The sequence below is a fragment of the Antechinus flavipes genome, chromosome 4, assembly GCF_016432865.1.
Source record: "Antechinus flavipes isolate AdamAnt ecotype Samford, QLD, Australia chromosome 4, AdamAnt_v2, whole genome shotgun sequence".
In the NCBI taxonomy this organism is placed as follows: Eukaryota; Metazoa; Chordata; class Mammalia; order Dasyuromorphia; family Dasyuridae; genus Antechinus; species Antechinus flavipes.
In genome coordinates this window covers 348,081,178-348,103,179 of record NC_067401.1, presented here as the reverse complement: position 1 = coordinate 348,103,179, position 22,002 = coordinate 348,081,178, and the positions used below count along the sequence as shown (strand labels likewise).

At 36.9% G+C, this 22,002-nt stretch overlaps 1 protein-coding gene across 1 annotated transcript in view; it reads right to left on the bottom strand.

Moving 5' to 3' along the window:
• SYNJ2 (synaptojanin 2) overlaps window positions 1-21,795 on the bottom strand; it is a 134,190-nt gene extending 112,395 nt beyond the window's left edge. Inside the window, exon 1 of the mRNA XM_051998026.1 lies at window positions 21,473-21,795. Coding sequence (XP_051853986.1) covers window positions 21,473-21,599 — 127 coding nt within the window. The 5' untranslated portion in view covers window positions 21,600-21,795. The remainder of the gene's footprint in view (window positions 1-21,472) is intronic.
• Between the last annotated feature and the right edge of the window lie 207 nt (window positions 21,796-22,002).

The following is a 22,002-nucleotide window of genomic DNA, read 5'->3' as shown; positions in this document are numbered from 1 at the left end:
AATGACCTGACCTGTTCCCTCAACAATCCATTCCATTTCCTACCTCAGAGACTTTGCATAGGTTATCCCCCACACTACCCATGCCTGAATGTTTTCTCTTTCACTTCTGCCTCTGGAATACTCCCTTTCCCTTTAAAATTCAACTTGTTTGCCATCTCCTACATGCACCCTTTCCTGATTTTCCATTTCTCCCAATGGTACTCTCTTTCCCCTTCTGAAATACTTTGTATCTTTTCTGCATTCGTTTCTGTGTACATGACACATTCTCCCCCATCTTCCTCCCTACAATAAAATATAATTTTGTTAAGGGCAAAAAGGTTTTGTTTTGTCTTTGTATCTTCAGCCTTGCACATCACAGACACTTAATGAATGCTTATTAAAATAAATATTCTCATCTTTGCAACAATTCAACAGGTACTATAGCTATTGTATTCTTACTGCATACAACTGGTATGTCTTGAAAGCCAGATTTGAACTAAGGTCTCCTCTGACACTGTCCACTATACTCTCATTTCTAAACTTTAGTAATAGCCTAAACAAATGTGTAAAGCAGAGTTGGACCAAGCCCCCTACCCAGCAAACATCAATACTTGAATGAAACAAATGTACTTTGTCTTCAATAAGGTTTTCAGCAATGAGATGACTTTTCCTAAAGCAGACAAATGCTAGCCATGCCCAACCCAAAGGTGACATAATAAAGTAAGTTGAGTCTGCAAAAAAAAAAAAAAGAAAAAGAAAAAAGAAAAAGAAAAGGAAAGAAAAGAAAAGAAAAAGAGACTGCAAAAAAGTTCTCCCACAGGACCTTAATCTATCTTCTTGAATTTCACTGTCTCTAGAAAAGATTCTGAGGAGAAAAGACTCCTCAAGTGCTACTTTTGAATATATCAGAGAAGCAGTCTATTAGTTGGGAGGGAAAACAGTTCTTCAAAAAGACAACTCTTTTCCAGCAGAGGTTGCTAAGCAAAATACAAAGCAAAAACTTCTTTGTGGAACAAAGGCCTGGGCAATCAACCCCCCAAAGCAACCAACAGCTTCTATGAAGCCTAATGTGAAGGTGTTGCCTTCCATACTCCTAGCTATGCAAAAGCCACAAACCACAAAAATCACCCTGTAGGAAATAGCAAGTGAGAAACCACTATGCTGGACAAATGATGCAAGGCGTCAGCAGCAATAAGCACATCTCAGAAACTGGGGTCCTTTCTTTGGCTTTTAAAGTCCTTTATAATCTCACCCCTTCTTAACTTTCCACTCTTCTTATGCTTTATTTCTCTCTACATACACTCTACCATTTGTAGACCTTGACCTTCTTGCTATACTTTATGCATGATATTCCCATCTCCCAATTTCTCATTTTTCCATGTCTAGAATTCTTTTCCTCCTCAAATCTACCTCTTGACTTCCCTCAAATTCTCAGCTTAAATCTTACCTCTTTAAGAAGTCCTTCTTTGATAACTGTTCCTATTCTCAAGCCTCCCACTGCTTTTCCTCTGAAATTACCTTCTATTTGCACTGTATATATCATGAATATACAATTTTTTGCATATTGCCTCCCCCCATAAAATATGAATTCTACAAAACTATCTCCAAAACTTTGCTTTTGCCTTTCTTTGTATTCCCAGTATTAAACATAGTCCCTGAGTGATAATAAGAGCTTAAATAATGATTGCTGACTGAAAAAAGAAGGGACTAGCCTAGACTCCAGTTTCTTAAACTGTTTTGTGACTGTTTAGAGTGTCATAATCAAATGTGGGTATTGCAAAATTATAATTTATTATCAGTGAATGTTTGATTTATATACCTATTTTATATATACCTAGGGTCACATAAAAATTTCTTGGGTGAAAAGGATTCATGAGTAGAAAAAGTTTAAGAAGCCATGACCTAAACAACCTCTTAGATCCCTTTCTTCTAGTCCTCAATACTTTTGATTTGAATAGAATTCAGCACATCTGTGCATAAATCACTTTATAAACCTAGGAAGGCTATGGAACACAAGAATCCTGAGTTAGGTAGTGATGCTGTTCAGTCATTTTAATTGTATCTGACTCTTCCTGACCTCATTTAGGATTTCCTTGGCAAAAATATTGGAATGGTTTGCTATTTCCTTCCCTATCTCATTTTATAGATGAAGAAAATAAGACAAACAGAGTTAAGGGACTTGCCCAAGGTTACATGACTAGAAAGTGTCTGAGACAGAAATCAAACTTAAGAAAGTGAGTGGGCTCCAGATCTGAGCTCTATCTACTGTGCCACCTAGCTGATCCCTAGGCTATACAGTACAAGAAAGTAAAGGCTCATTGTTCCTTCACTGGCAAAAAGGAATTGGTTTTACAAATTATTCCTGAACTCTAAGAATAGCAAAGGTAACTCCCAAGTCTCAGTTGAGAGAGGGCACCGTTACCTAAACAATCAAAATCAGTCTCTAACTCCAATGGCAATAGTTAATTAAAAATAAAAACAACATAGTTTTTCTATTCTCTTATTTTCACCACCCTTTCTTTGTACCAGCTCAGCTATTGCAAAAGAAATCAGACAGCACTTCTCCATCAAAGGGAACAATTTCAAAATAAGGAAGAATGACAGTGGAAAATTAGTTTGAGCTGCTGACAGCTGGACAGATGTACCAGAAGGGGACTACTGAAATAAACAGGCTTGCTGCTTGTGGCAAAAAATGATTGTGTAGAAATTAAACTTCCACAATAATGAACTGAACCAGCTATGCAGAACGAAAGAACTCTGGGAGATTACTAAGAACCATTACATTGAATTCCCAATCCCTATATTTTTGCCTGCCTGCATTTTGGATTTCCTTCACAGGCTAATTTTACAATATTTCAGAGTCCAATTCTTTTTGTACAGCAAAATAACGGTTTGGTCATGTATACTTATTGTGTATCCAATTTATACTTTAACATATTTAACATCTACCGGTCATCCTGCCATCTAGGGGGTGGGGAGAAGAAGGGGAAAAATTGGAACAAAAGGTTTGGCAATTGTCAATGCTGCAAAACTACCCATACATATAACTTGTAAATAAAAAGCTATTTAAAAAAAGAAAGAAAGAAAGAAGAAGGAAATTAAAGCTCCAGCAGCAATACATTAGATAACTACAGTACAAGTGAGCCAAGAATTAAGAAATAACAATAGAAAAACAGATCAAATTGCCCTATAGATTTTAAAAGAAATCCTTTGGACCTGTAGCTTAAAACTGCCAACATAAATTCTTGGGAAATAAAGTCATAGGAATTATCATCTCCAATTTTTTTTAATTGCTAAAGAATTTAATATGTTTTAATAATGTGTTGAAAGAAAGCCTGTGTTGTGTTCTATCTTCAATTGTGGATCCAGAGAAGTATATCTTATTTGATTAACTACTTATTCAATTCAGAGCTTTAGATTTTCCCATATAATATTAGAAGGAAAGGCAAGAAAATAAACATTTATGTAGTATCTACTATATGTCAGACACTTAAGCATTTTGTACAAATACTATTATGCTCATATAACATCTAATAAGTGTTTGAGGTTGAATTTGAACTCAGATCTTCCTAACTCAAACCTACTATGCTCTCCAAAGCACCACAAGCAACTTCATAGTTACAGAATGTCAGAATTGAAGATGATTTTGAAGAACAATCTTCTCATTTTACAGAGATAACAGCTGAGGCTCAGAAAGGTCAAATTTGTGGCCAAGGTCACCAAACCAGTAAAACTCTGATTATTTGCTGGACTCACAACTTAAAAATAATGCTCCAGTGCCTGCTAGATGCATCAATCACAAAACAACTCAATGATTTGCTCCAAATAAATGGAAAAAAAATGTTTTACTGATATAACGTCTGAGGCATCCTGCCAAAAACCTATTTATGCCCTACATTTCAACCAGGAAATAGGCTACAATGTTCCTGGTTCATTCGAGATTAGGTTTCAGCTTCAGAAATCAAACATCTAATTAATTGCTTCTTTGACTGTGTGAAGGACCAAATAGATAAAATTACATAAAATGGAGTCTATACTCTAGAAGAGTTCAAAGAGACACAGGACCTAGAGGAAAAGAATTAAACAGACCATCCTACATATGCTGTCAATGTAATTTTTCTTAAATTCAAATCTGACATTGGACTCCCCTATGTCAACTAATTCTAGTGGCTTCTTACTTATCTCTATAACAAAATATAAAGTCTTCTGTTTAGATTTTAATCTGACTCCAAATCACCTAGTATCATGTGTGTGTATATATATATATGTGTGTGTGTGTGTGTGTGTGTGTGTGTGTGTGTTATTAACCTATATATGTGCCATGTATGCATATTTTCTCATGGTTTCCCCCATTTGAATATAAGTTCTTTACAAGTAGGATTCTTTTCATTATTTGTACTTTTATCCCTAGCCCCCTAGTACAGTGCCTGGCACACTATTGTTGTTCAAATTGTGTCCAACTCTTCATGACCCCATTTGAGCTTTTCTTGGCAAAGATACTAGAGTGGTTCACCATTTCCTCCTCCAGCTTATTTTACAGAATTAAAGAAACTGGGTTAAGTGACTCCAGGCCAAGCACTCTACCTAGATGCCTCCTGGCACATAGTAGGTGCTTAATAAGAACTGGTTGAATGACTGAAAAGATAAAAGAATAGTAACGACCTGTGTACTAGATTTGTCTTATCATACCCATTTTTTCAAAAATTCATGTGTTTTTTAATACATATTGCTTTATGAATCATGTAGGAAGAAAAAAATCAAAACAAAAGGGAAAAACATGAGAGAGAAAAAAAAACAGAAAAAAGAAGTGAGCATAGTATATGCTGGATGCAGATGGCATTTTCTGTCTAAAATCTATTGGGATTGCTTTGAGATCACTGAACCCCTGAGAAGAACCAAGCCTTTCATAGTTGATCATCACACATTCTTGCTGTTATATACAATGTATTCCTGGTTTTGCTTGTTTTGCTCAGCATCAGTTCATGTAAATCTTTTCAGGCTTTTCTATAATCAACTTGTTCATCCTTTTTTATAGAACAATAATGTTCCATTACCTTCATATACCACAACTTGTTCAGCTATTCCCCAATTGATGGGCATCTCCTCCTTTTCCAATTCTCTGCTGCTTTATTTATCTTAACATCTTCATCTAAATCTCTCAGCAAGCTAGTGTAATTAGTGTTACAGTCTCTTTGCAGAAAGCTACAAAGTGTCACAAAATATGCTGGACATAGGGTTAAAAGACTTAGATTCAACCTATTACTAGATTCAAAAAAAGTCCTTTAACCTCAGTAAACCTCACTTATGTGTAAAATGGGAATGATCTTAATACCTCACAGGACTGTTTGTGCATAATGCCTTTCATAACTCATAAGTGTTCTGTGTTCTATTGTCATGTGACTGGCACTGCCCCAAAATCGCAGGGAAAACACATCCACAGTTGGATGTCTTTTAGAAAATAAACAAAAGAGAGTTGTTCAAATGCAACATAATTCCCACTATTTCTCTTCCTCAGTCTCTGAAATAGGCACACCCAGTCTTGTCTCTTATATGCTTTATCCTTCAAGCAAAGTGTTCCCTGGGACTAGCTGTGGAAGTCCTGTATAAAAGAAGCTTCTGGCTGATCCCAGAGGTGGGAGTATCAAGTTGGATTCAGGATGACTGCTGCTGCCCTGGATTACTTTTCTATTCTGTCTGTCCTAGATTCCTGACCTGCTCGTCTGTTCCAGCTTTGTGCTGCTAAAGCCCATATTGCCAGCCTTAACTCCCAGCAACTAATTGCCTTGCTCTAACCCTTGGCCACATTATAACATACCCTCACTGTGACTGAGTCCTACCTGGTGACCCATGTTAGCAGAGTGCCCAATGCCCATCAGGAGTCTCAACCATTTTACTGCATCTGGATAAAACGGCTTTTAAAAAGGGAAGGAAAAGCATGCTCCTTCATCCATTCGTTCACTCAATAAGCACTTAATAAGTACCAACAATGAAAAAAAAAAAAGTACCTTCTATGTGTCAGGCAAATATTAGGCTCCTAGAATATAAAGATAAGAATTCACACATTATTGACTTCAAGTTTACATTCTATTTGAGGGAATGGATCCATGAACAGAAAAGTAAATATAAAATGTACACCAATTAAAAACAAAGTAATTTCTGGGAGGGAGACATGTAAACTGGAATATCAAGAAAAGGCGTGTAGTAGCCCAACCTAGAAGCTAGGGATTCTGAGGATGAGTGTATTCCAGATCCAAGGAGCAGTTTGCATAAAGATATAGAGATGAGAAAAGAATTCTATAAATAAAGAATAGCAAGTAATAGAATTCTACCAATAGGGAACAACAAATAAGACTGGGTGGATGAACTACAGAGCTCACAAAGGGGAATGATATGGAATGAGTCTGAAGGGATAAAGTAGGTTAGAAATAGTCTGTGCAGGCTTTAAATGTCAAACAACATTATTTGTACTTTTTCCTAGAAGCAAGAGGGAAACACTGGAGCTTCTGGGAACCTGATTGTGTGTGTAAGGGTAATAGGAAGGTTTTGGGTTATTTTTTTTTTTCAAATCTTTAGACTTTTATTGAAAATTTAGTGCTATGGCTCTTTTTTTTTTTTTTTTTTTGAGAGGTCAGCAAAGGAAAGGAGATAGGGACAAGAATGCTTATTTTGGTAAACTGGCTTCAAAAGCTTGGGTCCATTCCATCTGGCCAGCTCCCTTCCCAAGGCACGTCAATTTTCAAATGGGCCTTTGAAAGATCCAATAACTAAAAACTAGTCAAGGTTAAGTAGAATTTTGAGATAGGAAGGTTGTGTGAAGTAGAAAGCTCTTACACATATTTCTACCAGAGCAGGTTTGGTTTTGTTTCCTTTCAAAAAAAAAAAAAAAAGGTGTTTATACCAACCAAAAAATCTGTGAGGCTGAAGAGCCTTGACTCATCAAACTTTACCACAGCAAGAGCACAACTGATTATGACATTTTCCATGCCTTCTGACAAGCACTCATGGAAATCAAGAGGTAAAAGAGCACAAATTGAACTCTTCTTTTGACAGTTCAACTAAAGGCCGGCATCACCAGAACTCAGTAGAAATTAAAACTACCAAAAAGATATGAATATTAACCCCAGCTCAACAAATAATGATTATTTTATGTTATGTCCTGAGTTCACTCTTAAGTTTTACTCAGTAAGCATTAATTAAGCACCTATTAAGTGTGTTAGGAGCTGGGGACAAAGAAAAATATAAAATAAATTCTTCTGGACTTCAAGGAAGAGAATATGTACTTATTTTAGTATATATGAAATAAATAATAAACTTGGTATATACAAAACATACAGTATATACAAAATTAATAATAAATGATAAAAATTATAAGAAAATAACAAAAAAAAATAAAATTGAAAGCAGCTGAAGGAGGCTATTTACATAGGCTTTGAAGAAAACTAAGGATTTTAAGTGATGGAGAAGAAAGAGTATGCTCCAGACTCCATGGGAGATAGAATATTCTGTGCAAATAAAGAGTCAAGATCACTTTGTACTATAAAGTATATGAAGATATCATAAACTTGGACATGCAAAGTAAAGCTAGATTGTAATGGGGTTTAAATACCAAGTAGAAAATGTTGTATTTGATGCCATAAGCAATAGGGAATCGTTAGATTCTGTTAAGTGGGAAGTAACAAAATGATGTGGTCATATCTGTGCTCAAGGACTAGAGGTTAGACTGAATAAGAAAGGAGGCCAATCAGGAGGTTATTACAATAGAGCAGGCAAGAAGTCTTGGCTAGACAGGAAATGTGTGAAGGCAAAGAAGGGGACAAATATGAGAGATATTGTAAAAATAGAACTGTTTTGATATATGGAGACAGAAAATGTGAAATCAAGGATGATTCCAAGACTGCAGATCTAGGTGACTGAAAAAATTAGTGGTACCCTCAACACATCTGTAAAAGAAAAGTGAGAAAGGATAATTATAACTGATGTTTGTATAATCTTTTACACTTTACAAAGCATTTTAAATACATTATTAACTCAATTTGAGCTCCACAATAACTGTTAGGTAGGTATACCAAGAGTTATACCCATTTTGCAGATAATAAAAATAGAACTCACTGGGCCAAAGTCACAGATCTAATAACTAGCAGGGGTTGGCTCGAATAATGTTTTATTCACTATCATTATATTATTATAGAGCTGCCTCCCATTTTTACCTTTTACCTTTGTCTTTTCAGACTAAGCCTTTTTACAGAACTATTTTGTTTCTAGATGAAAATAAGAATTGGTTTTATTTCCTCCTCTAGTCTCTCGGAAGCCAAAAGATTTTGAAAATTGGGAAAAGAGGAAAGAAAAAGATACATCAAGAAATCTTATCTGATTCTCTGAAAGAATACTTGTGCTAATTAGAGAATAAACACAAAAAGTTTCATTAACCAACTAGAGTAAAGGCAATATCCCAAGTCATTCTCCAATCACTTAAGTCTTTATATTTTCTGGTCATATTTTCTTTCTTACTCTTCTTTCCTCAGCACTTCAGAGGAAAAAGGTGTCTGCCTTTTTGTCCTGCATGACATCCAAAAACACTGCTGAAGTGCATGTACCACCAAGTTTAAGGAGGACAAGAATATTTGAACTCCAAGTCAACAGAAGGGGAAATAAGGGTAGATTTTAAGCAATGGTTGCATAGTATTTGGGGATCCAAATATCAAGCATTAAGTAGGCTTAGTTTTTTTTTTTTTTTTTAAACCTATTTCACAGCCAAAGAAGAAATGCAACCAGGAATACAAGATGTCACCAAAGGGCAGTCATTGAACTAAAAAATGCTATTTTCCAGAGGATTTTCAAAGAACAAGTGCCCATTTAACTGTGAAAAAGATCTTTGTGGGTGGTATTAAGGAAGACACTTGAACATTATGGAAAGGTTAAAGTGATTGAAATCATGTAAATAAGAGCAAGAAGAAGAGCTTTGCTTTTATGATTTTTGATGAGCATGACTATAAGATTGTCATTCAAAAATACCACAGTGCAAATGGCCATAACTGTGAAGTCAGGAACGCCTTGGATAAAATGGCCAGTACTTCATCTAGTCAAATAGGCCCGAAATACTTCTAGGAACTTTGATAATGGCCATGAAGGAAGCTTTGGAAGAAGTAGCTTAGGTCATGGTGTAATCACAATGGTTTTGATAGCAGGTGTACTGGTGGAGGACATGGAAGAAATATAAATGCCTATGATGGATTGGACCATGATGGAAGCAGCCTGGGAAATGGTAGACACTACAATGCCTTTGGCAGCTACAGCTAGTCTTCAACTTTTATTCCCATGATTGGAGAAAATTTTAGAAGCAAGAGCTCCAGCCAGTATTTTTCCAAACAACATAACTGAAGTGACTATAGTGGTTCCAGTTTTAGCAGTAGTTATTGGAGTAACAAAAGATTTAAATACTGTTAGGAAAGAAAGTTTGGAAGAAAAAGAAGCTACAGGTTATAACAGAATTGTGCACTTAGCCAAGTACAGTGGCAGGAGGGCCTAGTTGCTACTCTGAGAACATGTTTCAAACAAGACTTTTTATATAGAAGGAGGGAAAACCCCATCAGGACATTTGTGACTAATTGTATAACAGGTTATTTTAGTTTCTATTCTGTGGAAAATGTAAAACATTCCAACAAAGGGTTTTAATGTAGATTTTTTTGCATCTATGTTTTTGATTGCTAAATACAATAATCTCATCATGATAACTAAAAATCTTTTTTTTTAAAGCAGAAGAAATGTCTGTTGAATTAGTACATTGAAACTAAGAAAACCCCTTTTCTCTATAGTGAATCAATTACCTTGCCAAAGAGATCCAGTCATTGTTGGGTAAAATAAGGAATCTCTGTCACTCTCTGCCTCAGTCTCTCCTTCTGTTTCTGTATTTTTATAAATTTATACAACTAATGATTATATATACTTCCAATACCTTTTAAGGATAAGTTTCATGTACATTTCACTTTCTATTAAACAAGTTATCGACCCATGAAGTTGATTCTTCTTACATAAACTATAAAAGTAGCATACCATGGTAAAATAAGCATTCTTCAGTCATAATAAGTGGTTAGTCACTCTGCACAAATAGGGGTACAAATAGGTGTCTCTGAAATAGGAGACTTTTGGCTGTTTGCATCTTTGCCCATCTTGGAACCATACAATGGTTATCCTCTAGAGAGTTCTGCTGAAAACGTTCCCATGCTACCAAAGCAAATGTTATCGAATGGGTGCCGCTGACCCTTTGGTTATTCTATCTCCTACAGCTGAGAGAAACCCCAGAGCCCCTAAAGGTATCTAGGGGCAGTCACACCAGAGGAGAAGGTAGTCTCTCTCAATCAGTATTTTTCAGGAGTGCTCAGCTTTATTCTTTAAATAAAAATTTTAAGATACTTCTTATTATGAATAGACTCCAATTCACTAAATGGAACTGAAAGCCAAGCTGGCTCATAAAATGCCCAGAGCCAGGAGCACTGACTAGTGTTTATCTGATACTATTCTGATCTTTTATCCCAGAAAGAAGCTTAGTTGTTCCACTTGATGTAGTTTTTTTTCCCCTCCTCAAAAGGGATATTGTAGATGATACCGAGAGGTGTCTCTTCTCTTTCAGGAAAAATACACATTTTTCCACTATTAAATATTTAATTGATCGTGTTAGTAATTATATATCATGGCAGCCTTCACAGTCTAGCCCTAGCTAAACTATAGAAAAGAGAAACAAGACCACATGAGCAATGTCTGAACCAATGGCAACCCAAAAATGGGGCGGGGGGGGGGGGGGGGGGAGGCACGGGGAAAGGGGAGTAAGCGGCGGGAGAGCTAGCAGTGCAATGAAAGGAAATTTGAGTCCAAGAGTTTAAGAACTTAAAAGGGTATTAACGGGTACTTGAAGCAGCTTTAAAAAATGCTAAGGCATCTCTTGAATTGGCATGGCTCATGACATTTTAATAAATGCCTTCCTCCCTGTTTCTAATTTTTGGCTTAAACTGCTATTGCATTTACTAAGCAATTAGTATTAAAATGGTGGCATCAGTGAGGCAATCCATTATATTTTAGAAATTCACAAATGTATAATAATTTTTTAAAAACCCATCGGATTTCTAAATTTACCCCAGGAGACTCAAAAGCAAATTATTATAATTTTTTCTTTGCCACATTATTTTATCCAAAGTATGGAAAAATGGAAATAAGAGTATCATATATTGTAAGTAGAAAGCTGACCTTGGAACCAGGAAAGTCTGGGTTCAAGTTTCACCTCTGACACATACTGGCTGTATGACCTTGGACAAGTGACTTCATGGCCAATTTTTTTTTTTTTTAAGTCTATTAAAGGTTCTAAGGGAGTCTAGTTGTTGGGTCAATGGTAGCAAGTCAGTCTCCACTGCATCCTATCCCCAACAAAGCTCTGCCTGAGATAGTTTACCGTGCACTAATAATGTCCGGCATGGGAAAGACAATCTCAGACCTGAGAAGCAACTTCCACGATCTACCTTCAATTTTTTTGTTGCTTCTAAAGTACGGGTCACAAGTGATCAGGTGCAGGAGAAACGTTTTAATGGGGGGAGGAAATGGTATTGTCAGCCCTCTAGTTAAAAGGGAAAAAATTCAGAGATGGGCAATTGGAATATAAAGGCAGCACCAAGAATTAAGCAATTTGAAACTCTCTAATCAAGTACATTGTCTCTGGATAAATAAACATTCAAAACAGACAAAAGGAAAAAAAAAAAGAAGTTAGGGAAATATAGCATGTACAATATTCATTTCTAATAACTAATATGTTTGTAAAGATCATCAAAGATTTTAAAGAGTCCTGGAGAGACTTGCATGAATTGATAATAAATGAAATGAGAAGAACCAGGAGATCATTGTACACAACAGTTATATGATGATCAATTCTGATGGATGTGGCTCTTTCCAACAATGATTGAGGCCAGTTCCGATGATCTTGTGAGGATCAGAATCATCTACACTCAGAGAGAAGACTGTGGGAACTGAGTGTGGATCACAACATGGTACTTTCACTCTTTTGTTGTTGTTTGCTTGAATTTTGTTTTGTGTCTCATTTTTTCTCCTTTTTGATCTGATTTTTCTTGTGCAGCAAAATAATTGTTTAATATGTATACATATATTGGATTTGACATATTTTAACATGTTTAATATATATTGATTACTTGCCATTTAGGGAAGGAATTGGGGAGGAGGGAAAAATTTGAAACACAAAATTTTACAAGGATCAATGTTGAAAAATGATCCATGCATATGTTCTGAAAACAAAAAGCTTTAATTTTTAAAAAGAGGAAGAGATCATCAATAGATTGATCTTTTATTATTTATTTGGCAAGCACCCAGTGTTGCACAGGACACAGACATTCTCCTGTAGTGGAAAAATCCTTAGGAGAACCCAACTCACTAAAAATTAAATCCTTCACATGAAAAGTAAATGAAGTGAAATCATCTAGTGGAACTCCTACCAGAAATGTCCTCAAAGAGCTCTTGGACTCTTCTCAGTGTAATGCAAAAGAATTTGGAGAGGGTAGAAGAGAGAAAAATTTGGAACTGAAAATATTGTAAAAAAAAAAAAATGCTAAAAATTACCTTTACATATAATTTGAAAAAATTATAAAAAGAAAAAAGAAATAAGCTTGATGATCTTAGAAAAACATGGATAGACATGCATAAAATATGGAAGAGTAAAATGAGCAGAACCACGAGAGGACTGTGTATAGTTATAACAATATTGTTTTAAGAACAACTAGGTCATTTTTATTATTAGAAATACTACAATTAGTTATAAAAGATGTATGAAGGAAAATGCCATCTATATCTAAAGAAAAAACTAATAAACAGAAGTATTTACAGAATGATTTTACATACATTTACCTATTAGTGTCTAATTGTAGCAACGGCGGGTAGAGGGGTGAAGGGAGGAGAGTTAAAAAAAGGGGGGGAAATAATTTTACATAATAATTTTATTATCTATTTGAAAGCATAATAGATTTGCAGTTTCATGTGCAATCATTTTTTTCAATTAAATTATATAGAAATGCTTGTTTTATTCCGTAACTTAAAAATAAAATGACAAAACATTTAAAAAAAAGAAAACACTTTCGGAACATCTATGATGCATCTAACAGTATATCTGATACTTCAGATGGACAGGGAAAAAAAATAAACCAAACTTTTTCAGGGACCTTACAATTCCTCCACTACTCAATTAGTAACAAAATTGCGGAAGAAGTGCAAATCAGAAAGATTTGATCTGGTAAATATTCACTTCTGCTTTATCTGCCAACTATGCAAGAAAAGGCATTCTACATGTTCATGTGAAGTATCTTTATCCTGATTCTGATGTTTACTATCTTTTGACCATGAGCAAATCATTTTTCTTATAAATCTCAGTTTCCTCACAGATTTTTCCCCCTTTTCATCTGTATCTAGATTGACCTAGAGAATGCCTAGGGAAGAGAGTCCTTCATCAGTACAGACTCAACACAATTCTGCAACCTATATTCTTAGATGTCTAGGAGCATTGAGAATTTTGAATAACTTGTGCTGGGTCATATTAGTAGTAAGAGAGACAGGGCTTGAATGTGATTTTGAAGCTAGCTTTATTACCACTCTATCACACTGCCTTTCCATTTATTTTAAAGATGAGAAGCAGCTGTGAAATAATAACACTTGTACTACCTAGCCCCACAAAGTTGTGAAAGAAAACTCTGAGAATCCTAGATAAATAAAAATCATCTTATCTATTCAGGTGGATTCATTCAGTTCTCCCCTATTCACCAGGAAAGTGTAGATCCTATAAATTCATCCCAGAAGTCTAACCCAATATGTTGGAAGCTATCCTCAGTTTCTCCTGACATCAAGAGGACACTAGTGTCACCAGTTGTCCTTCACCCTTGCTACCTGCCTTTATGTTTGTTTCCTCTCTCAGGTGAGATTCCTGTTCTCTAAATTCTTTTTTTGGCCATAAGTTGCTACTTGCTCAAATCTATCATAAGTGAGCTTTTACTAACACTATTTACTAGTAACTCCTAGCAAAAACAAATTAATTCAGCCTTCAGGAAACATATATGATGCGATAAATACTAGGGTGGCTTAAATTCTGCCACTTACTAGCATGGGAATTAATTCCTCTGAATCTCAATCTCTTCATCTGTAAAATGAGGTTCATCTTCATAAGGTTGTTGTCTAGAAACCTCTTTTTAACAGTAAAACATGTACATACAGAAGCTAATTAAAAACTATGACCATAGAATTAAGAAAAAAAGATAAAAATGATAAGATCAAGTGAGTATAGTGGTTTTATTTTATTTTTTTTTGAGCACATTAACATGTGTCTCCCTTTAAACAAAAAGGTCAGTTCTGAAAAGTTGCATCTAAACCCAACCATATTTTAAGTCTATTATACTATTTAAAGGAATCCTGGAGTGACTGCTGGGAGGAGAGCAGTTTGTATAGTAATTTGTCAAGTACTATGCAAATATGAACTATTATTACTATGCCTTTTAAAACAAAAATGAATCTGGTGTTTCTCTTTATAGAAACTTTATAAAACAAGTTTAGGATTAAATTTAGGCAGATGAAGGTGATGAAGAAAGGCTGCTGTCTTTAAGCTCTGGTTCCTGTTCCCAACTTACTCAGGAGAGATGCTGAGCACTGATTTGCTCACCTTTACTCTCAGACCTCTTTGCTCCAACCTCTCTCCTTAGCTCACCTGCAGCTGTTCTGGGAGTGCTGTGGAGGCCTCTTTGGAGGTATGTTTTTATTGCTCATCTTCATTAGCTGCAGATACCATCACCAACACCGTCTTTATTATGTCTTGGCCCAGATACTGAATGGAGATTGAGAAAACAAGGCTAATTCTGCTCGTGTACATTAGTGGCTGTACTCCTAAGGATCTTGCCAAAAAACCCTTGGAGACACTATACTAAAAAGGCCTGGAGCTGATGATTTTCAGGTCCAAGATGGAGTGGAATTAGCACAGTGTAAAGGAATATAGTAAATGATTTCCCTTCCTGTGCTATCCTGGATATTCCAACTGCAGCCCTTCTCAGGGGGAAATCAAGACAGCTAAAAATCACAGCTAAAATTTCAGGATGTTAGGGAATTATTTTGGAGGTGGAGCAAAAATTCAGGGAAAACCCGGGAAGGCACAAACGTATCTCCACTCCAAGAATCTCAGGCTCTCTTGAACCTCTAATAAATGTCCTTCTGAAGGCTATGGAAGCCACTCTAAACCTGTCTTCCTGCTGTGATCAATTTCTTTAAAAGTATTTGCTTTGTTTGAGAAAGGACAGCAGCAGGTCTAGATATTTAGCACAAATTTAGGACACTTTCTGCCTTGGGACACACTTCAATTTTTCAGCAAAGAACAATGAAGACCAAATCTTACTTAATGACAACAAACTGATTTTAAAAGGATTCAATACAAGTAATTTTTTTTTTTTCTGAACCAAAATAAGGGCCTACTGAGACCTGCCTCATTCTCTTACAGGTAAATTTCATACAAAAAAGAACCAGGAAAAACTAACTCAGGTTTAGTATGTTGTTCAACTCAATAACCATTTATTAAGTGCCTTCTCTGTGACAGACATTTACTAAGGGCTGGTGATAAAGAAAAACAGTACCTGCTTTCAATGAACTTACAATCCAATAAAGGAGACAATAAGCAAACTATATACAATAGATATGCATATATATTTTTTATCTATATATCTATATGACTGGTGCAAAATGGAGATGTGTGTGTGAGTGAGAGATCAGTCATGTCCAACTTTTCATGACCACATTTGGGATTTTCTTGGTAGATACTGGAGTGGTTTTCCATTTCTTTCCTCTAAACAATTTTACAAATGAAGAAACTGAGAAAACAGGGCTAAGTGACTTTAGTCACACAACTGGTAAGTGTCTGAGGACAGACTTGAACCCAGGAATATAAATCTTCCTGACTCCTGGCCCAGGACCTGGCTGCCAAATAATATCAACGGGGAATATTAGATTAAGGAGAACTAGGAAAAACTTCTTGTAGAAGGTGGGACTTTAATTGAGATTGCATGAAAGCCAGGAATCCAAGAAATGGAAATGAGAAGGGAAAGAGTTAGAGAAATGTAGAAAAGCCAGTAAAAATGTACAGTAAAAATGAAGGGCTTTAGCCTCCTGGAGTTTTATATTTCAATCTGGGGCAATAGGAAGCCAGAAGTCGATTGCCTTGTAAGAAGTGACTCTGATACTAGGGAGAAGGATTGTAAAGTTAAATGGTCAAAGAAAAGAAGCAGATCTCTCAGAAGCTACAATTGAGTTTCCCTTGGGGACTGAAAAAAGTCTGATCGTCCTGTTCATCTTATTTTCCAATCTTTATAAAATGAACTTACTGGAACTTCAAGGCGAATTCACGTGACGAATTAATACACCATAAAGTCTGGGAAAGAGGCAATAGCCTTACACCAAAGCCTTTACTCTTCCTACTTTATAACCGTCCCACTAATTCAAATGAAGTCCGACTTTGTAGCCTTAATCCAAATAGAGCAGGATGATTAAAAAAATAATAATAACAGAGAAACCTTGCATGTTTACACATAACCTTTCTTCCCAGAAGCTCAAAAGTAATTTGGGGACATTCTCTCATTAACCTAACTAAAAAGTTCAAGGCCCCTCCCGCTGTGGACAGATTTAATACCAAATCTAGGAGGCACAAACACTCCCACACACAGTTGGAGAGCTCCCTAGGGAAAAAGAGGGGGAGGGGAGGAGTTTCAGGGAGAGAGTTGCAGTCAGGATTTTGTGCTCTCTCACTGATAAATCCAAAGGTGGCATTTCTGGAGATAACAGTCCTAAACAAATCAGTCCCACAGCCGCTCCCTCAAGGTGGTGGGGCTTGGCTGCCCTGAGCCAAATATACACATTATCCTAACCTAACAAATTCAGATGGGCTGTGGAGAAATAGATTAACTCTAAGCAGCTTTGATGATGCTCTCTCTCCCCCCTTCTATTCCTAAAGTGATTAAAAACAAAAGTTTCATGGGTATTCCTTGCCCCAACTCTACCAAATACAAATAAAAAAACTGCATGTTACTTGTAGATCAACTGTCAGGAGAACATGAGTCATCAGATGTAGTTTTTCACTCACCTACACTGCCAATTTAATAAGAAAAAATTTCTTAAAACAGTTCCTGAATTCAACAATTGATGTATATGTAGCCTATGGTTTGCAAAGCTTCTCTGTGTGTTTGTGTATATGCAGGTGCACACACACACACACATGTGTATGTATGTATGTGTGTGTGAATGGAGAAAGACAGGGACAGAGAGACAGAGACCCAAAAGTATTAGTGCCACTTTAAGCAAATGGCAGCAAGGCTTTAATCTACCCCTCTGAGGTATTATTATTATTATTATTAATAATAATAATTTCAGTTGTATAGCTGAGAAGCCGAATACCTACAGATATTAAGTGATTGTTCATAATCACATGGCTAATGATTTTTAGTCAAGATTTGAATCCAGATCTTCAAGTTTAACACTTGAATTACAACCAGAATGTATCTTGAGGTCATTTAGTCCAATCCCTTCATTTATAGATGAAAAAATGGACTTCCAGAGAAACTACGATTTATCCAAGTTCATTAAGGTGATATGTGACAGAGCTGGACTTGAACCTGAGACCTCTGGTTTTTATTACAATGCTGCTTTCCTCTACATTCTATCTGCCACTTCTGTATTTGTATTCCGCATAAAAGGCTTTGTTTTTGGCTCTAATCTTAGAAGAATTAGGAACCTTCCATTTAACAATCATGCTCTGCTAGTTGTCTAAGTGATCTATGGCAAATATCTCTTCACAGTTCTTTAAAGTAATAATAGGAGGGACCGACCATCTTATTAGAATATTTTCTTAAAACCATAAGCCAAGTCAAGCCCTTGATCATGTCTGAACTTTGCCTGAAAAACCTTTAGAAAATGCCCTTGAGATGATAGAATAATGTTAAGGCAGGATGAAAGATCATTTAGTCCAATCCCCCTCATACTACAGGTAAGAAAACATGCAAAAAAAAAAAAAAAAGTACAATGAATTGCTCAATATCACATAATAAGTGACAGAGCTAAAATTTGAATTCAGATCTTTTTGATTCCAAGTCCACAGTTCTCTACAATAAATAATATTGTCTTTTCATTATGCTGCCATCCCTCCATAAAGCCAAATATGGTGCCACTTACTAATTTGCTGTCTGGGAGGGCTGCTGATTGAAACCAGTCCTTCAATGAGATTAGATGGATTTGAGATGATTCATTCAACTCTCACCTGGTCTCCCATATAATCAACAGCCTGTATTTTCTAGCTAGCTAATCAGGATTAGAAGTATAGTGGCCACAGGTGAGAGAAATAAATTCACCTGAGGAATCTAATCAATGCCAGTGGCTTCATTAGTCCCGTACTGAAAATGAGCTAACTAGCTACAAATCACAAGGGACAATGAGCATAGAAAAACAAAACAGAAATGCCCCAAAAGCTCTGCCATAAAAGACATTGCTCTGAAATCTGAAAGTGTAACTAAAGACAAGTAGATCTTTCAGCACAATCTTCTACCTCAAAATTCCTTTTCATTTATTTATTTAAAATGAGAGCATTCTATGGGACTTTGTTTTGCTTGAGTATATATATGTATGATTACAAGGATTTTGTCCTTTATTTCTCCCCCATAGAGAGGTGAGAGAGTAAAAAAGTCTTGTTCATTTAAGAAAATTAAATTAAAAAATAAAAATTAGGTTATTCTAGCTTTTCTCAGAGAGAAAAATTAAAAGAAGACTCTCAACCCATAACCTATACAGATAAACACTTTTGGTTGGAAGAAATCTTTTTTTCCCAAACATTGTTGTGTCTAATCAACCTACTTTTTTTTTTTTTTAAAGGATTAAACAACTAGCTCTTCCCTAGAAAAAGAATGTTCCAACCTTTAGCAGGGAAATATGAACAAATTATCTTTTTTGGAACTAGTATTACTAACTGGGTGGTACAATGGCTTTTTAAAACAGCTTAACTCAATTTAGTTTAAGAAAAAAAAAAGGTAAAAATGTATCAAATATTCAGTCCAAGATTTCCAGAGAAAAACTAAAACAAACAATGCTAGATTAAATGGCTAATCTGGAAGACTAAAAAAAAACCTGGTAAAACTGATAAGACAATTTCTTTATCATAAGAAATATTCCCATAGTTGGCTGATATGAAAGCACCTTGGAAGGCATAATTAAGAAATTAATTTTGTAATGAAAGATATGCCATCCATTGCTTCAATTCATCACTGACTTCTTCACTTTTGAAATAATGAAATTGTGATCGATGTTTACCTCTGAATCTTTTAAGAATAGTAAAACCACTCCTCTCATTCCCCGAAAAATATTATCTTAATATTTTAATTGTAAACACCAATTTGCACATTTTCATCAGTCATTTTATGCATTTTGCATTTTGTTTACCTAGGTTTAAATGGGGGGTGGGGGAGAGAGAGAAGTAAAATCATATAAAATATTCATGGCAGTTAAATTTGGGATAGAAATTTTTATTTTTTCTCTTTTAAGCCAAATTTGTGTTTCCATAGAGGTACATAGAGGTATCCTGTTAAACTGAAATAGGGAGAGCCTGACAACCTGACTTGACATCTTTACATGTATTTCTTAATATAACAAATATTTATTAAGGCCTATACTATGTGAAAAGAACTGTCCAAGGCAAGAAAAAGATTTTTAAAAAACAAACAAACCCTCCCTTCAAAGAACTTGTATTCCAATGAGGTAAACCAATTGCGTATTTTAAATTCAGAGAAAAGAAACAAAAACTTGTGCATATAAAATAAAATCTCAAAAAAAAAAAAAGACCACTATATTTTTAAATGACTTTTGGGGATAAGAAAGTAACTAAAATATCTTTGCAAAGCTTAATGTATAGTTGGACAGATAGCTCATAAATATAAAAGTTTTATAAACCAAGAATGTTTACACAAGCAGTTACAAATGCATGCAAATGAATTAGTATGCCACATAAATTTCTTTTATTATATTATAGCTTTTTATTGACAAAACATATGCATGCATAATTTTTTAACATTGACCTTTGCAAAAACTTCTGTTCCAACTTTTCCCCTCTTTCCCTCCACCCCCTCCCCTAGATAGCATGTAGTCCCATACATTTTAAATATGTTAAAGTATATGTTAAATACAATATATGTGTACATATTTATACAGTTATCTTGCTGCACAAGAAAAATCGGATTTAGAAAAGTAAAAATAACCTGGGAAGAAAAACAAAAATTATGCCACATAAATTTCAACAGAATATAGTAAAATAAATGGCTCTCTCCACTCATTATTCAGCCAGTTAGATACGCACCAGTTCACAAGTTCAGCAGACTTTTTATCTACAAAGTTTCTTTTTAAACCTTCCACAATTCTGACTCGTTTAGGAAACTAGGAAGTCCTGCCTGAATCCTTCACACAGATGCTAGAGACAAATGCAACCTTGGTGGTTAACTCCATGACAGTTATACTTATTTATCATAATATTTAGAAAACAAGGTCAAACTCGCTGCCCATCAAGAACCCAAAAGTGCATCCTACTGTACTGACAAGTACTGGCCAAATTCTATACTCAAGTGTGTATCACATTTTTTCACTATATATCTGTTGACTTCCATAAGTTTCCACCGTCTGTCCCAATAGACCTATTATCCAAGAGGTTCACAACATTTCCTACTGGAATCATTTGTTCCAAAAACAAGTGTAGGGGGAGAGATACCTAGAGCTAACATAGCTGCGCAATTTCTATAGAGATCAAATCTTTAATACAGTGAATGTTTCTCGGTTTCAGGCACTAAAGTAAGACAGAAAAGATTCGAGCCCGGCTAAGAACTGCTTTTGGGGGCGCTCGTAGTGCCCCCCCCTATATTTATCTCGCATCCATAGATTCCCTCTAGTCTACCAGGCAAATCCAAAGCTATGCAAGGAGAGAAATCACGTTATGTGAGGAGGAATCCTAACGCTGGCTTGGAAGGGCATCAGACCCCATACTACCATCCCAAACCCCCTCCCACTCACTCACTGAAAGCCTCTCCATTCTTGAATTCTTAAAGAGAGGTCTATTCCTAGAGTACTCGTCTAGGCTTCGCTTGGCACTGGGCACAGCCACCCCTGAGAAAGCCGCGGAGGGGAAAAGGGGAGGATGGCTCCACTGCCCCATACCCCAGACACTAGCCGGCCGACCCCAGCACGCAGCCCCGCAGCAGGCACCGGGAAGGGCTTTCGGGGCTCCGCTGCTGTGCCCCTCGCCCGCCCAGCTGCTGGCAGTGACCTCCCTCCCCAAAGGCGCTGTCCGCGCGTAATCCCGGGGCTCCCAGGACACGCGTCCGCCCGGACCTGGGACGGTCCCGTGCGCCGCCCCGCGCTCCGCAGCCCGCGCGCCCCGGGAAGGAAGGAGAGTACTTACTGAGCGTGGCCACGGTGCCGGCCTCGAAGAGCAGACAGTCGTGGCGGCTGCGGGCCTCCAGCAGGATGCTGCTCTCCCCTGGGGGCTCCAGCCTCCGGAGCAGCCGCAGCCCTTTGCTCAGTGCCATGGCGGGGCTCTACTCATAGGCTAGGAGGGGACTGCGAGGCTCCGAGGAGGAGGCAGGAGAGGAGCGCCACAGTCCCCAAGTACCTCCAGCTTCCCCGGGTGCTGCCAGCCACCCGGCCCGAGAGCCGGAACCGGAGTCCCCGAGCTGGCCAGTCTCGGGTGCTGACCCCGCTTGCTCCCCTAAGAGGAAGCCGCTGGCAGCAGCCCAGCTGGCCCGGGACGCAGAAGACTGGGAGCTTAGGGGGAAAACCGCCAAATTCTCCTCCCTGGGCCAGGCCTTCCACGCTTTGAGCAACTTTAGGGAGTTTCACTTTGTTTCCCTACCCCCAGCCCGGCCCACTGCTGGCTCCTCCTTCTCCTCCTTCTCTCTCTCTCTCTCTTCTTCCCCTCTCCTCCCTCTTGCC